The sequence below is a fragment of the Triticum urartu genome, chromosome 3A (assembly GCF_056163025.1).
Source record: "Triticum urartu cultivar PI428250 chromosome 3A, HENAU_Tu73, whole genome shotgun sequence".
NCBI lineage: Eukaryota > Viridiplantae > Streptophyta > Magnoliopsida > Poales > Poaceae > Triticum > Triticum urartu.
In genome coordinates this window covers 698,816,456-698,833,545 of record NC_141875.1, presented here as the reverse complement: position 1 = coordinate 698,833,545, position 17,090 = coordinate 698,816,456, and the positions used below count along the sequence as shown (strand labels likewise).

The 17,090-nt window shown below is 43.3% G+C and overlaps 1 protein-coding gene across 1 annotated transcript; it reads right to left on the bottom strand.

Moving 5' to 3' along the window:
* Nucleotides 1-12,447: 12,447 nt before the first annotated feature.
* Nucleotides 12,448-13,360, bottom strand: LOC147981804 (uncharacterized). Its single transcript, XM_087516115.1, has 3 exons — nt 13,298-13,360; nt 12,944-13,226; nt 12,448-12,851 (listed from the first exon to the last, which is right to left on the bottom strand). The coding sequence occupies exons 1-3, from the start codon at nt 13,358-13,360 to the stop codon at nt 12,448-12,450; spliced, it is 750 nt and encodes a 249-aa protein (XP_087372241.1).
* Nucleotides 13,361-17,090: the final 3,730 nt, after the last annotated feature.

Below are 17,090 nucleotides of genomic sequence, written 5' to 3'. Positions count from 1 at the left end.
ACATGACCTGCGTGTCATGATTCGGCATGATGGCTGGAGCCATATGATTGTCACTTTAATGACCTGCGTGTCAACCTTAAGTAATGCACTTATTTTATTAGCTATAGAGATAGCAATATTATTTGGTGCATCAACAAGGTGGTGGCAATCTTCGTGAAGGTGAACACCGACACGAATGCCGAAGACGAAGGAATGAAAGACTTCTCCGTCAGAAAGGGCTATGCCATATCAAGCTATTATGAATTGCCTGAGATGTTTATCCCTTATGATGCACCCTTCTTGATTGCGCAGTAGTCGCTTTTTTATTAGGGTGATCTCTCACTTAAAATATCAAAGTAGTTAGTGTTCACCCAAGTGTAGCACCGTCTGAAATTCGTATCTTTTCGGGGTGCGCCATGTACACATGAGCACGCACGAATCAAGAGGAATGAGGCGGGTGAGGTCAGACCTCGCAGCAAGATCACTTAGTTGTCTTTGACGTTCAGGCAGGAGAGTCCTGAGCTCGGAACACACCCATCGAAAGACGAACAAGAATCACAGAGAGATGTGATCGACAAGTTGGCCTACCGATTGAAATTCGTGTCATCAGTGATGAACCCGTCAATGGCATCGAATAGAAATATGGATCTTGAATCACTCTAAATCAATTATGAGAGATATTGACTTGAGTGGGAGCGCACTGTTGAATTAACATGTTTAATTCGCAGTGCAATTAATTATGAACACTGTCTAAGTGTTTCTTGCAAAATTGTTGTAGAATAATGGCCCGCGATTCCACTTTACCTATTAAAATTGAATAGCTGTTAAATATCTGGTTAAAACTTTACGATTGGTAACGTAATGTGAGGATTGTCCTCAAAAGTGCCGAGAAGGACTTTGTCCTATCGCATGCTTTCCGTATCCTCCCTCTAATGCTATGGATCATGTGACTCTCGTCCTTCGATCCAAAAGCTAGAATTCTATTACGGTCAAGTGGAATATGTTTGCTTCCATGAAACCCAAACTTCGAAAGTTGGGATAGTTATATGATATTCATGGAACTGAAAATTATTTTCAGATACAAACAAAGCAATGTTTGTTTGCAAGTGTTAGTAAAAGTGTTTACTATGCATTTGACTGTTGGGAAAGGGATCCAGAAGAACGCCTGTCATATAATGAAAGGTGAATAAAACAACAACTTAAAGAGAAAGGAAGTGTCCAAAGGGTGTTAGTATGACTTACACGCCTAGGAAGTCTGGGGCTAACGCCACTCTTAAGTTGGGTGCTTCTTTTGCGAGTAGGAGAAATACTAAAAGTTCAACAGTTAGAAGTATAAAGGCAGAAAGAGAGATGACTGGAATATCCAGCTCATGTATGAATGTCATACAAGTTTTTGATGTATAGTAGGCTGGTCAAAGATATAGTTCTTGGGAATTATGGTTAAACATGTTAATCACTAATTCTTGGGTATTGTGAGTTAATCATAAATGTTACTATACCTTCCATCGGTGTATTGTCATCTGTATTTATTTTCATAATTCATTTAGAGTTTTACAAACTCTAGCCCATTGCATAAGGTATCTTGCAAGAAGGTTGTTCATAAGAGAACTTTTTATGTTCGATGTTATGAATAACACAAGGGCCATACTTTCATTATGAATGAGATGTATGTTATGAATATTGATAATAATACAATACCTATGGGTTTACTTTCATAATTCATTTTAGAGTTTCATACACTCTAGCCCATTGCACAATGTTTGTTGCAAAAGAGTTGTTCATAAAAAACAACAATTGTTGTTAAGTATTATGAATAACATGAAGGGCCATGATTCTATCCAAGATGGGATGTATGTTATGAATATTGATGGTAATATGATACATCCATAACACTGACGCTAAATGTTGCAAGACTAAAAGAATACCACACAAGTGTGGCACTACATTTGGTCACATTGGAGAAACCCGCATGGAAAAATTCCATTATGATGGATTTTGAAGTCGTTTGATTTTGAATCATTTGACACTTGCATCTTTCTCCGAAAAGTGAAGTGACTGAAATACCGTTCACAAGCCATAAGGAACAAGCAACAAACTTATTGGTGATCATACATTTTGATGTGTGTAGTTCAATAAATGTTGTTGCAAGTAGTGGATTTATATATCTTCAGAAATGACTCAAGTAGATATATGGATATTTGCTTGATGAGACGTAAGTCTGGATCTTTTGAAATCATTCGAAAGGTTTTCAGAAATGAAGTAAAAGTTATTGTAACAAGAAAATTATATTTCTGCAATTTGATTGCACAAAGGAATATTTGAGTTACATGTTTAGCGAATGTCTGATGAGTTGTGAAAAGAGTTTCATAACTTACACCTTCCGGAACACCACTATGAGTGGAATGTCTGTGAAGATGTAATCAAACCATTTATGACATGGTAAGGTCAAAGATGACATAAATAAATTTGCCATTATCCCTTTTAAACTGATGCTTTAGAGACTTCGGCTTTTACACTGAAAAGAGCTACATCGGGTCTGTTGAAATGAAGCCATGGTATGGTACGCCCAACTATGTTATATCTTTTCTTAACATTTGGAATATGGGACTTATGTAAAAGGTTACAAACCTATTCCAAATCAGACAAGTGCTACTTTGTAGGTTATACCAAAATGTTGGGTATTCCTCCCTCACTATACCGAGGCAAATAGTTTCTCCGCGAAACGGTGTGCTTTTAAAGAGAATGGTTCTTTCAAAAAGGTGAGTGGGAGAATAGTGCAACTCGACGAGATAAACAGTATCTTCGTCATCAGATCAAAGGAAAGAGACCTTGGATGTAATTCCAGAGTTTCCTACTGCGACTGATACGGAAGTCTCTACAATAAAATGTATGAACTTCGGTCGAACTTGCAGCTGAACCACGTAGGCAAGGCTCGTGCAAACCTCTCCGGTGCGCAAATGAGATATTGTTGTTTGACAACATTATACCTACGATACACAAGGAAGCGTTAATGGGCCCTGACTCCGGAATCGGCTAAATGCCAATACAACCCGAGTTAGTTTCCATATAAGTGATTCAAGATTAAAACCTTGATACACCTTTCGGAACACTTAGAGTCTAACGAATATTTATGGAACTTTAAACTGATACGGATAAAAAAATTATCCATAAAGCTCGACTTGTTGAAATAACAAGTTCAAGAGTTGACTATGATAAGGTTGTTTTCATCGTAGCGATGCTTAAAGTCGGTTCGGGTTGAACTAGCAATTAAAACATATTTTAATCATGAGATATGAAACATGGATGACAATAGGATTTCCATCTAATGGAAATGAAACCAAGGACTTGCATGTGTTACAGTCCAAGGCATTTTGTCTATCCAGAGGATGCTAGTAAGGGTGCAAACTTCAGAGTTCTAGCGATGGACAGAAGAGAGCAAAATGGAGTTGGAATCTTCATGCTTTGATGAAATGGTCAAAGGGTTCTGATACATCGATGGGTAACGAAGATACTTGTAATTCAAGAAAGTAAGTGGGAGCGTAATAATATTTCTAAAAACCTTGTGTGCTTGACACATTGTTAATTGGAAATAAATTTCTTGACACGAATTAGGACTTCATTTGAAATTGTTTTTGATGAAGTACTTAGGCTAAATAGGCTCAATTTTAGGCATGATGATCTATGGAGATAGATTTACCTAATATGGCTAAGCAATGAATACATATTGACAAGGTGCTAAAACCTATTTAGCATTTAAAACGCCAAGGAGTGATTCTTGACTAAGTCACATGTAAAGAGTTTTTACAAGACTCGGTGTCCCAAAACACTGAGGAGTAAAATACATGATGGAGATTCCACACACCTTCGTGTTTTGGATTAATCATGTATTCCATGGTATGTAAAACAACCAGATATGTCCGATACTCCCAAGGTGTTGCGTGTATGGATACTAAAGTGATCAAAGTACTGATCGTTGGACAAGAGTGAAAGATGTCATTGAGTACTAGAGTAAGTACTGATGATATGTTTTCTCGCAAGCGGAGATCATGAAGAGTTTGTTGTAAAATGTTACATCGAAACAGTCTTGATCTTTTCTCTATGCGATTTTCTATTTAAATTGAGGGTTTTGTGTAACACAATATGGTGGTGCAGTTAGTTGGAAATTGTTCCAAACAAGTTACTGTGGCGAATTCTATAACAGAGGCGGAGTATGTTGCTGCTTTAGAAGCAAAAAAAAGACAAAGATGTTGAATCATATAGTTCATTCATGAACTTAGTATGGTTCCAAGAAGGCTTTGGTCAATGGGACACTATCGCAGATAGTTGCTCCATAACTCAGTCTGAGGAATCAGGTTTCGACCAATGATTCACATATATACAAAGCCAAGTCTGCACAAGTATGAATTTTGTGAAAGCGTGAAAACGTGAGGATATGCAGAGATACACATGGAGCTGAAGTTGTCAGATCCGATGGACATCAGGCTATACCACATGCGAAGCATTTTTTACACCGGTATGCCATAGGTGTAAAGTGCATTAGCATTAACTAGATTATTGACTCTAGTGCAAGTGGGAGTCTGTAGGAGATATGCCCTAGAGGCAATAATAACTGATATTATTTATCTCCGAGTTCATAATTATGTTTATGTTCCATGCTATAACTACAATGATTCTCGAGTCTGCAATATCCACGAGGCTCGGAGGAAGACTCATATGCACGTGTGGAATAATAAACGGTAAGAAGTATTCCTAGTCTGGCCTCTAAGACTAGCTCAAGTGTTGCATGATGGTTCTGTTTTCCTGATCATGGGCATGTCTATGCCAGCAATTTTTAGGGCACAATGTTAAGAGAACATTTGTGTTGAATCGACCCGGATTGATTTTATGCTATGAGATTCATTCGTCACAAGTTAATGGTACATAACACAGAGATGGTTAATGTTTGCATGATTCCTTAGACCATGAGAGTATTGAGTTTCTTCATGCTTGCTTCATGAACTTTGGGGTTTGTTAAACGTCATCCGTAAATGGGTGGCTATTACGGCGGCTTACGGGTTCATGGAAAAGTATGTCAAGTAACTTGATAGCTCAAGATTGGGATTTGCTCCTCCGACGATGGAGAGATATTCTCGGGCCCTCTCGGTGTTACTATCCATAATCGTCTGGCCAGACACCATGTGACTTGATCACTGGGATGCCGGAACACGGAAACGAGAAAAGATAACAAAACCGGTAACGAGGTAACTTGCATGGTGGACAAATTGTTCGTCCACGGGGATGCAACAAATCTCACCTCGGGTGTTTGTGACATATCGCGAAGCAACAAGAATAGCTCACTGCAACTGAAGGTTCACTCGAATATTCATTCGTGTGGGTATAGGGGTCAATATGGGTGTCCACGGCTCCGATGTTGATCATTGATCGGAAGGGGTTCCAGGTCATGTTTATACTTCACCGAACCGATAGGGTCACACGCTTAAGGGTCATCTATCTGTTGAATACTAGACAGGGAGTCTGAGAGAAAATCACTAAAAAGTTTCGGACAGCGGAAAAGTTCCGCAGAGAGAGGTCACCGGATGAGTTTCGGTGAAACCGAAAAAGTTGTTTCGGGGTATGCCATTAAGTCAAAATGGTTTCGGCACATGCCTGATAATTCTTGGAGGGTGCCAGAATCATTCTGGAAACTTTTTGGAATTTTCAGAAATAAAAACCGGAAATGTTCCGGAGCTGCAGGAACCGGTTCAGATGCTTTTCGCAGATGAAAATCACTAAACTGGAATTGTTCCAAAATGCGTTGAAAATTATTATGGTGGGTACTGGAAATGTTCTAAGCCCACATAAATATTTTCAGTTTGATCAGACGCTGAAAATTGTCATCGTGAATAGTGAAAATCAGCTTTATGGTTACTTTATGGAAAGCCACCTTTTGGGGCTTTGCTCCAAAAGATCTTGGGGATGACATGGATAGGAGCCATTTTTTTGGCCCCTCATGGGGGTGTGGCCGGCCACATGGGGTATCCCCCCTTGGGGACCCTCTTGTTCCTTGGTTTCACTCCTAGGTCCTTGTGGAAGGACTTCATTCATGTGCATTTTGGGTTTTTGTGTGAAACTACCCTACCCCTTGGGATTTCCTATAAATAGAGGTGGAGGGGCAGCCCTCCACACTCACCCCTTGCTCTCATACACATGCCATGCATTATCTGGCTTCTTCTCTCCCTCCCACAAAAAGAGTTTCGAAGAGCCGTAAGGCTGTCTGGGTTCACTACAAGAAATATGTCAACTTGTGACCACCACCATTGGTCACTGAATGGTCACAAATTTCCATTTGTGACCTTTTTGTGACCAAAAACATAAGGTCAAAAGCTGTCCATCATAAACTGACATTAGCGACCTTTCTTCTGGAATGGTCGTAAACGTTTATGACCAAAAAAGGTCATAGATTTAACGACCAACTGTTTTGGTCACTAGCAATCCGACCACACCTCGTCAGATCCACCGTGGCAAGCTGACGTGGCAGAATTACGACCAAATGAAAAGGTCATAAAATAGAATCAGCCCGGTCCATTTCAGCCGTCTTGATGGGCCAAGCCCAATAATTTAGCCCATTTAATTTCTCTCTCTTTATTTTGCTTATCTGCATGGGCCTGGCCCAATAATTTGGCCTTTTATTTTCTAGGAATGGAGCCTTTTCTGATGAATTTTTTTTATATTCCACTATTGTTTTGGGCCACAGCCTTTTTATTCTAGTTCGAATTTGGGCCTTGGCCTTTTTATTTTGTGTTATGCAGCCTTTTGTAAAAAAAATTCTTACAGTCATTTCTTTTTTTAGGCCCAAGCCTTTTTAGTCTAATTCTTGTTTGGGCCTCGGCCTTTTTAGAGCCCAGGTTCATATTTTGCATGACTTCAGAAAATGATCCACAAGCCCAGGTTCACAAGATCCACATAACTATAAACAGGCCCATGTTCACAAGATCCACAAGTGATCCACAAGGCATAAAACAGCCAGGTGCAAAACACTACCAGATGCAAAACACTACCAAGTGCAAAATGCAACAAACACTACCAGATGCAAAACACTACCAGATTCACATAAGTTCACGACCTACTACGACATAACTTCACATCAAGTTCAAAGACAAACTGCACAACAGGTTTAAAGACCATCAAACTGCCTTAGCTCCAAAGTGAGCCATCAAGTGGGCTAACTGCTCTTCCTGCTCTTGGGACTTCTTGCGCAGCAGCTCAAGTTCCTTGTCGCGTGCAGCTTCAGATTCTTCCGCCTTCATCTTGATTGCCGCCAATTCTTCTTGCATCACTTCAGCTTGAAGCTCAGACCTCTCCAGCTTCTACTCAAGGTCACGAACATGAGCAGCCACTTCAGCAGTTGCTTTGCCGGAGTTGTTCCTAGATGACTGGAGCCCAACATTCTTGAGGAATGTGCTTTGCTTGACTTCGGTCTTGAGGACTTGTTCAACAATTTCAACAGCAGACTTTGGCTCTTCACCTTCTGGTACCGGCGCGTCCTTCATTTTTTCCATCTCAAGCTAGCATATGGAGGAAAATGATAGGCATTAGTGGGAGATCTATTTCACATTTTGCAAACCAAACCAAGCAAGAGAAACCAAACCAGCACACAAATGGATTATTTGAAGTAACCAAACCAGCACACAAAATCTATACAAGAAGATGATGACTAGTGACCTGGAGACATGCAATTGGAACAATATGATCACTTCATTAAGCCTAGAATGGTGGTTCTATATAAGATGGCTTCCCGAGTGAGCCGATCATCAAACTAACATTCAGATCAAATATCATCATATCATAAAAAATGCATCAAATAGCTACAGCAAGTTCTGATATCTTTGTTGAACTATCAAACAACATCAAAGCATGGAACATAGCGTGTGTTCTTGACTGGCTCCGAATCAAACAAAAGCAGATGAAAAAGCTATACTCAACTATTGATTATGCTGCCTCTACACACCAAAAATGGCTATAGCCTAGATGACACAAGTTAAGACATTTTGACAATTAGAATCAATTAGAACCAAACGAACCACCAGGAGGTCCTAACCCCATGAACCCCATGAACCCCATGAACCCTAACCCTGGCCCCATGAACCCTAACCCTAACCCCATGAACTAGAGGGAGATCATCCCCACGCAACAATTAAAATGAACCCTAACCCCAAGAACAAGGACCTATCGAACCAGCAGGAGATCCTAACCCTAGAAAATCCTAACCCATGAGGGGATCTACCAGAGGGGAGATGGGTCGACCAAAGGGGAGGTGGATCCACCAGAGGAGGGGAGATGGATCCACCAGAGGAGGGGAGATGGATCCACCAGAGGAGGGGAGAAGTACCTAGGGGGAGATGATGTTGACGATGCAGCGGTGGTCGTCGTCGATCGCGCCGTCGTCGATGTAGCTGCCGTCCTCGTCGATGTAGTCGATCGCGTCGTCGTCGTCGATGTGGGCGGCGCACCGCGGCGCGGCGGGGCGGCACGGAGGAGGGGAGGGGAGGGAGTGGGAGCGGGGTGGCGCGGAGGTGGGGAGGGGAGGGGAGGGTTCGTCGTGGAGAGGGGAGGGGAATGGGAAAATTTTGGGAGGGGAGGGAGGGGATCCCGCATGTTAGTGGCACTACTAGAAAAAGGGCTACTATATACTAATGGCGCACCATGTGTTGGTGCGCCATTAGTGTGCAAATACTAATGGCACACCACATCCACGGTGCGCCATTAGTAATTTTTTTTTAAATTTCATCAAAACTACTAATGGCGCACCGTGGGAGTGGTGCGCCATTACTAGTTTACTAGTTGAACTAGTAATGGCGCACCACTCCCACAGTGCGCCATTAGTAAAAAAAGTTTTTTTTATTTTTTTTCAAAACTACTAATGGCGCACCGTGGGAGTGGTGCGCCATTACTAGTTGAACTAGTAATGGCGCACCATCCCCACGGTGCGCCATTAGTAACTTGGCCACCACTTCCACCGAATGCACCCCCCCCCCCCCGTGGACCGCCTTTTCAGTTTTAAAAAAATAAACAAAAATGATGGGAATGTCAAAAAATAAAAGAAAATAAGTTTCCCATGTGATATGTGGTCTAGTTGTTGTAAAAATTTACAAATATGAATTTCGACTTTATTTGCGAAATCTCTCGAGAATTTGTAAAATGGGCATAACTTTTGCGTACGAACTCGGATGAAAAAGTTTTTTATATGAAAAATCATCTACTCAAAAAGTTACATCCGAATTTAACCGGGGAAACCCCGTTAAACATTTTCAAAATCCTCAAAAACCTAACAGAAAAAAGTTACGGGGCTTTTAAGATCTGGGGAGGCAAAAAAATTCAAAAAAATTCAAACTTACTAATGGCGCACCTGCCCATGGTGCGCCATTACTATCTTCCCGCCTTCAAAATTCAAAATAAGTCAAAAAATAAAAAAAAAGTTACTAATGGCGCACCTGCCCATGGTGCGCCATTAGTATCATCCCGCCTTCAAAATTCAAAATAAATAAAAAAAAGTTAGTAATGGCGCACCTGCCGCGGTGCGCCATTACTATGCCGTATATATGGCTGGGCGTGGTCCTCTCCTCCTTACCTCTTCATTCTTCTCCTCCACTCCACCTCTCCTCCACTCCATCTCCTCCTCTCCTCCACTCCATCTTCCCTTCTCTCCTCCACCATACTACCCTCCTCCTCTCCGGCGACCTCCTCCTGCTCCTCTCCGGCGACCTCCTCCTCCTCTCCGGCGACCTCCTCCTCCCTAATGGCGCACCTAACCATGGTGCGCCATTACTATCTTCCCGCCTTCAAAATTCAAAATAAGTCAAAAAAAGTTACTAATGGCACACCTGCCCATGGTGCGCCATTAGTATCTTCCCGCCTTCAAAATTCAAAATAAATAAAAATAATAAAAAAAAGTTAGTAATGGCGCACCTGCCCGCGGTGCGCCATTACTATGCCATATATATGGCTGGGCGTGGTCCTCTCCTCCTTCATTTTTCTCCTCCACTCCATCTCCTCCTCTCCTCCACTCCATCTTCCCTTCTCTCCTCCACCATACTACCCTCCTCCTCTTCGGCGACCTCCTCCTCCTCCTCTCCGGCGACCTCCTCCTCTCCGGCAACCTCCTCCTCCCTCCTCCCCTCCCCTCCCCTCCCCTCATGGTTTCTCCTCCCTCCTCTCCGGTGAGCTCCTCCTCCCTCCTCTCCTCCCATCCCCTCATGGTTTCTCCTTCCTCCTCTCCGATGCTCTGGTGAACTCCTCTCTGGCGACCTCCTCCTTCTCCTCCTCTCCGGCGAACTCCTCCTCCTCCTCTCCGGCGATGTAGGTGAGCGCCTCTCCGGTGACCTCCTCCTCCTCCTCTCCGGCGAACTCCTCTCCGGCAAAAGAACACAGCAAAAGAACGTACAAGATCCAAAAACAGAATCAAAATTTGAAATAATATCGTGCCAAAAAACGAGCAAAAAATGGGCAAAAAATCACGGTCCAGATCCAAATTCAAAATTCAAAAATAGCAATGGCGCACAGTGGGGGTTAGACGGTGCGCCACTACTATTTTCCCGCCTTCAAAATTCAAAAATACTAATGGCGCACTAGTGGCCTATACTAATGGCGCACTAGTGGCCTATACTAATGGCGCACCGTGGCCTATACTAATGGCGCACCAGTGGTGCGCCATTAGTAAAAAATACTAGTGGCGTGATACTAATGGCGCACCAGTGATGCGCCATTAGTAGGCAAAACTGGTGCGCCATTAGTAGCCCTTTTCCTAGTAGTGTGGGAGAGGGAGTGGTGGGTCCCGCCTGGTAGTGGGAGAGGGAGAGGAGGGAAATTTTGGGAGAGGGAAATTTTGGTGGAGGGAAAATTTTGGTGTGGGAGGGAAATCCTTTTGGGTTTGGGTGTAGAAAGAAATAGGGTTTTTTTGTAAATTTTGTAGAAATCAAGGTCAAAATCATACCGAGTAGCTGAAGAAAACGCCGGTATTGCAAGTTTAGTATTTTTGCTAGTTGGTAGGCCACATTTGATGATGTGACGCGGAGGTCTCCCATTTTTTTGATTTTTTTTTAATTTTTTACGGTGTTTTCAAAAACCGGTCGATTTCATCACGGCGGCCGTCTGTGGCTAGGGTTTGAGCCGTGCAAATCTGTTGTCGATTCTGTGATGAAATGCCTACCTGTGAAGCTAAAAAGCATTTTTAGTGAAAATAATGGGCAAGCTATGGAGGACCCGCAGTTCAAATTCCAGCCGGTTCCAGCTGAATCGACCGAAGGTGGTCCGAATTGCCGGGAGTAGCTACGAGGATCGGAAATGCATGCTTTTTGGCGACCGTCCGTAAAATAGGGTCTACTTTGAGATAGACATGGAATGGCGCCGTTTGGGGTGCCCCTCCTTGTAGCCGCTTCATGAAAAACGCATGTCTTTTGCATTCAAAAAATGAAAAACGGTTTTTTTTGTTAAACAAGTTGGAACCTCGCTTTGGCAACATTGTTTGCCATCACAAGACGGAGGCATGCGCCCAATTTGGGCATATTATCAGAAACTATTCAACGGATGCGGCCATATCATTGCTAGTTTGGCTTGAAAGCCATGAATCTTCATTCATGGTATGTCGTTTTTGAGAACACTTTTTCAAGAAAACGCCGGTATTGCAAGTTTAGTATTTTTGCTAGTTGGTAGGCCACATTTGATGATGTGACGTGGAGGTCTCCCATTTTTTTGATTTTTTTTATTTTTTTACGGTGTTTTCAAAAACCGGCCGATTTCATCGCGGTGACCGTCCGTGGCTAGGGTTTGAGCCATGCAAATCTGTTGTCGATTCTGTGATGAAATGCCTACCTGTGAAGCTAAAAAGCATTTTTAGTGAAAATAACGGGCAAGCTATGGAGGACCCGCAGTTCAAATTCCAGCCGGTTCCAGCTGAATCGGCCGAAGGTGGTCCGAATTGCCGGGAGTAGCTACGAGGGTCGGAAATGCATGCTTTTTGGCGGTCGTCCGTAAAATAGGGTCTACTTTGAGATAGACGTGGAATGGCGCCGTTTGGGGTGCCCCTCCTTGTAGCCGCTTCACGAAAAATGCATGTCTTTTGCATTCAAAAAATGAAAAATGGTTTTTGATTTTTTTTTTTAAAAACCGGCGGATTTAGTCACGGCGGTCATCTGTGGCTAGGGTTTGAGTCATGTTTTTAGCATTCAAAAAATGAAACTTATATTGTTTCATACATGAGCATGCACAAAAACCCATAATTTTATCTTTCATCCATGAGCATGCATAAAAAATTTCAATTCCCATCAATTACCAAACTGAATATTCATTGTTAAAAACATGACTTGTTTAGATGACACTGTCATACAGCATCCATGAGCATGCACAAAATTAAACCTGACATACTTAACATTGACATGTTCATATTACACTAACAAGCGTAAACCTAACATGCTGAACACCTTCTTAACATCTTCACTCCTCCTTCATCAACCTGATGCGCTCAGAGTGGCGAATCCCAACGCGGATGTACTCCTCTACCACAATTGGCATGGTCTTGTCGCCAAGCTGTGGGATTGCAGGCGCCGCCACCATCGCGAGGTCGTCGTCCGCCACCACCATAGCAAGGTCGTCGTCCGCCACCACCATCGCGAGGTCGTCGTCCGCCACCACCATAGCAAGGTTGTCGTCCACCACCACCATAGCAAGGTCGTCATCCACCACCACCATAGCAGGGTCGTCGTCAGCCACCACCATAGCATGTTTGTCGTCAGCCAGAATAGGCGGCTCCTCGTCATCCCCGCTCTGCTCCTCGTCATCCCCACTCTCCTCGTCATCCCCGCTCTGCTCCTCGTCATCCCCACTGCTGCTCCCATTGCCTGGCCAAATCCAACAAAGTGTGAACATGGTGTTGTCGTCGTGCAGGTAGAGGAAGCCAAAAGGACAGGAAGAAGAGAGGCAGAGAGCTGACTGGCATCGTCGTCATGCCGGTAGTACATGAGGCACATGGTGTTGTCGAACATCTTCATGGTGAACATGGCGTCGCCGTCGTAGCGGAAGACAAGGAAGTACCCGAGCTGTAGCTCATGGGCGCGGGCGAAATGCTCCCAGCCGGGCCCTAGGTACATGTGGCCTTCACCATCAAACACCACCAACACTTCCCACAGCCTGTGAAGCACGCTGTCGGCCTCCCACAGCTTCACTTTGTGGGGCTCATGGTCGGTGAGCATCTTCGCAAACTTGTCAGGCAGCCTCTGCAGCGAGGGTCAAGCAGTGGTTAATTGTGGCAATCAAGCACTAGACAGCAGAGTGATGATAAATATACCTGCCTACTGCAAGATTTCTCAATTACGATCTCGAAGAACTCAAAACCTTCCAAGCCATCCATCTCACTTCTACTCTAAAAAAGCAATAGGAAACAAGCAATAGTAAATTAAACAACATGACTGGACAGAAATAGGAAACAAGCAGCATTGTAAATAAAAACAGTAGAATAATTACTACATGTGTTTGCCAGGGCCTCAATTTGGAATACTACTATAAATGGCAATGGCCTCAATTTGCTCCTACTCTATCTTGGCAAAGGGGCAATGAGTAGAAGAAGAATGTAATGTTTCCATACTTGAGCATGTTTAGTTTAAAAGAATATAAACAAGCAAGAATGCATGCATGCATATCAAATGTTGGCATCTACTGCTGCTACTACTCTGCCCATATTCATGCAGGTCACTACACCTGCATATGCATGAATCCCACTGCAGCACAAGACTTGTCAACAAGAATAACCACAATAGCATGTTCAACCACAGAATTTAACAGCAACAGAATTCAATAGCATGTTCTGGAAACAGTAACAACATGTTCACCATAGAATTCAACAGCAACAGAATTCAGTTAATTCAGTTAATTAACCACAGAATTCAACAGCAATAGAACATCATGTCTACCACACTACCTACCACAGCAATAGTTAATTGCTGTCAGGTGACTACCAACAGCAACAACATAGTAATCAAACAGCAATTCAACCACACTAGATCCACCAATAGAGCATACTAAATCCACCAAGAACAATATGCCTAAATCCACCAATAGATGCCTAGTATGCATAACAAATCCTAGATTCTCAAACCCTAGAGCAGAAGAGAAAGGAGAGAGGATATGAAGCGGATGGCTTACAGCGGTGGTGTCCGAGAAGAAGTGGTCGCCGGCGGCGTAGGGCAAGCCGCGCGGGAGGCGTCGGACCAGCAGAGGCGCCGGGGAGGCGTCGCCGTCACCCTAAAAAACATCTTAATCAAACCCTAATCTGGCCGCAAGAACCATAATCTATCATAACAGTAGATAGGAAGAGGAAGAGGAAGCGGATTCATACCCACGGCGACGGAGAGTCGGCGACGGAGAGAAAGAAGCTGGCGGCGGCGGTGGGAGAGGAAGAAGCCGATGGCGGCGGAGAGGAGGAGCGGGTCGAGTGGATAGGAGGAGTGGAGAGGGGGAGTGGGGAAAAGAGTGGATAGGAGGAGGAGCGGGCCCAGTTGTCAGCGAGTTGTTTGATACATTGAAAAGGGTGGGCATAGAGTACAAAACCAACAACCTCTTCCTAGCCCAGTGGTAGAAACCAAGAGAACTAAGCGCACGGTCATGGGTTCGAGCCCTCGCGCGCGCATATTTTTTGGCCACGCACATATTTTTGGTAGCTTTGGTACAATAGCAAAATGGCCCACTTGTCAGTGAGTGGGTCGAGTGGCCCACTTGTCAGTGAGGTGTGTGCTTGATACTTGACTAGTTTGATATAGTCAAAAGGGTTGGCATAGAGTACAAAACCAACAGCCTCTTCCTAGCCCAGTGGTAGAAACATAGTGAAACAAGCGTATGGTCGTGGGTTCGAGTCCCCGCTGGCGCATATATTTTTGTTCACAATGAAATGGGTTCAGTTGAAGAAAAATTCAGTTAAAATAGCGCAAAATTCAGTTAAAATTCAGTTGAAGCAAAACCAGATGTCATCCACTTCAGTTCAAAAAAACTACTACATGATCACAAAAACTACTAGAAAACATTCTGTATGATCACCAAAACTTGAACTAAATGATCACCAATATCTAAATGATCATTTTGCAATCTTTTGCATTACAAGACAACATTTTGACAACATTCTGAGCACAACTTCATTTTGCCATCAGCTCCATGCTATAAGACCACACCACTACAGCCATCAGGATCACACCACTACAGCCATCAGGATCTTCAAGCATTTTGCTACCTGGAGATAATTGTAGTACATCAGGATCACCATGCATATGCACAAGAAGGAAAACTACAGAGAGTTAAAAGGATCACCAAGGAGACCAAATTTACCTTCATATCCATTCGCTACTCATCGTTGTCGATACGAAAACAAGGAACTCTATGGCCACTCCTGTTTTCCTCATCATCACTACAATATTACGGCATAGTATGATCAGTCCAGTTTTCCTCATCCTCGCTTTCATGTCCATCCTCTACCACCTTTCTTCTTTTCTTGATGCCTTCAACTGTTGCAGCACCAATGATCACACGTTCCCGGTCCCTTCGCACTCTGCTTTGCACCGGAACTTCCATAGTCATCATCAGCTTGCAACGGAACTTCCGTAGAGTCATCATCTTGGTATGTTAGTCCACCATCACCGGGGCCCTTTTCCACTTCAGTTTCAGTCACACTCCACAAGTGTCTGTGCTGAAAGTTTTGCACAACTCGCCATTTTTCGTGCAAAAGAGTGTCTGGCAGATAAAACACCATTGTTGCTTGTGTTGTTAGAATAAAGGGATCACTCTTATACTAGCACCTTGCAGTGTTGATGCTTTTGAAGTGGCCATCATATTTGACAAAAGAGTCTCTCCTCTTCTTGCTACCAAGCTCAAACCAGTCACAGCGAAATAAGACAACCGAGCGATGGATGCCTCCACTAGAGTTGTACTGCAACTCTACGATGCTTCTCAACTGACCATAGAAGTCAATGATCTCACCATCATGTGACCCCTCAGTGACGATTCCACTATTCTGTGTCTTCCTTTTTTCCTCACGGCCAACGGTGTGGTACCAGACACCGTCAGCAATGCATGCTGAATACACTCTCACTCGCTTATCCAGTAAGCATGCCAAAGCAAATAGATCATCACTGACCTTCTTCTCCTCATGCAACTTTCCAATCTGCACAAATAAACCATTTAGTAAACAATGGTATTTAACAATGGGTGAATAACACAGAAAACATAAAACATGTGGCTAAAGATATCACATGATTCTTAAACCACTTAGCAAACCCCTTGGCAACCCTTTTATCAACATTGATATTGCTTTCTTCCTGATTTAACTCTTCCTTGCATTTCCTGCAATGCCAACAAAACATGTGAATTAAAACATTAGGCTGGTGCCAACCCAAGCAAAAATATATATATAATGAGTGCACAAGTTATAACGTACTCGATATATGGTAGAACCTCGGCGCAATTGCTGAGCACAAACAAAACCATCTTGTCATACTCATCACCAGCCTCCAAGTATTGTGAGGCTCCAAGAAAGTTCACACCATGGTTGAAAACAGAGACATCACCACTTCACGAATCAGACCGCTCTCTATTTCTGCCCGGCCGGTTCCATCTTGTTTCCACATCACCAAAGTATCTAGAGAAAAAAGTCAAGCACTCGTCAACGACATATGCTTCAGCAATAGAACCTTCAGGTCTTGCCGTGTTTCGCACATAACGCTTACAAGTAAGCAGCCTTCTTTCGATTGGGTACATCCAACCGTATTGCACAGGGCCTCGAAGCATTGCCTCTTTGGGTAAGTGCACCGCCAAATGGACCATCACGGTGAAGAAAGCTGGAGGGAAAATCTTCTCGAGCTTGCAAAGAATAATTGGGATTTCTTTTTCAAGTCTTTCCAGGACAGTTAACTTGAGGGTTTTGTAGCACAGTTCTCTAAAGAAATTTCCCAGCTCAGCAACCGCTTCATATATATCCTTGTGCATGATTCCTCGGAGGCCCGCCGGTAAAATCCTTTGGAGGAGGATGTGACACTCATGGGTTTCAGTACGGAAAGCTTGAATCCATTAGAAGTAACACACTTTGCTAGGTTAGCAGC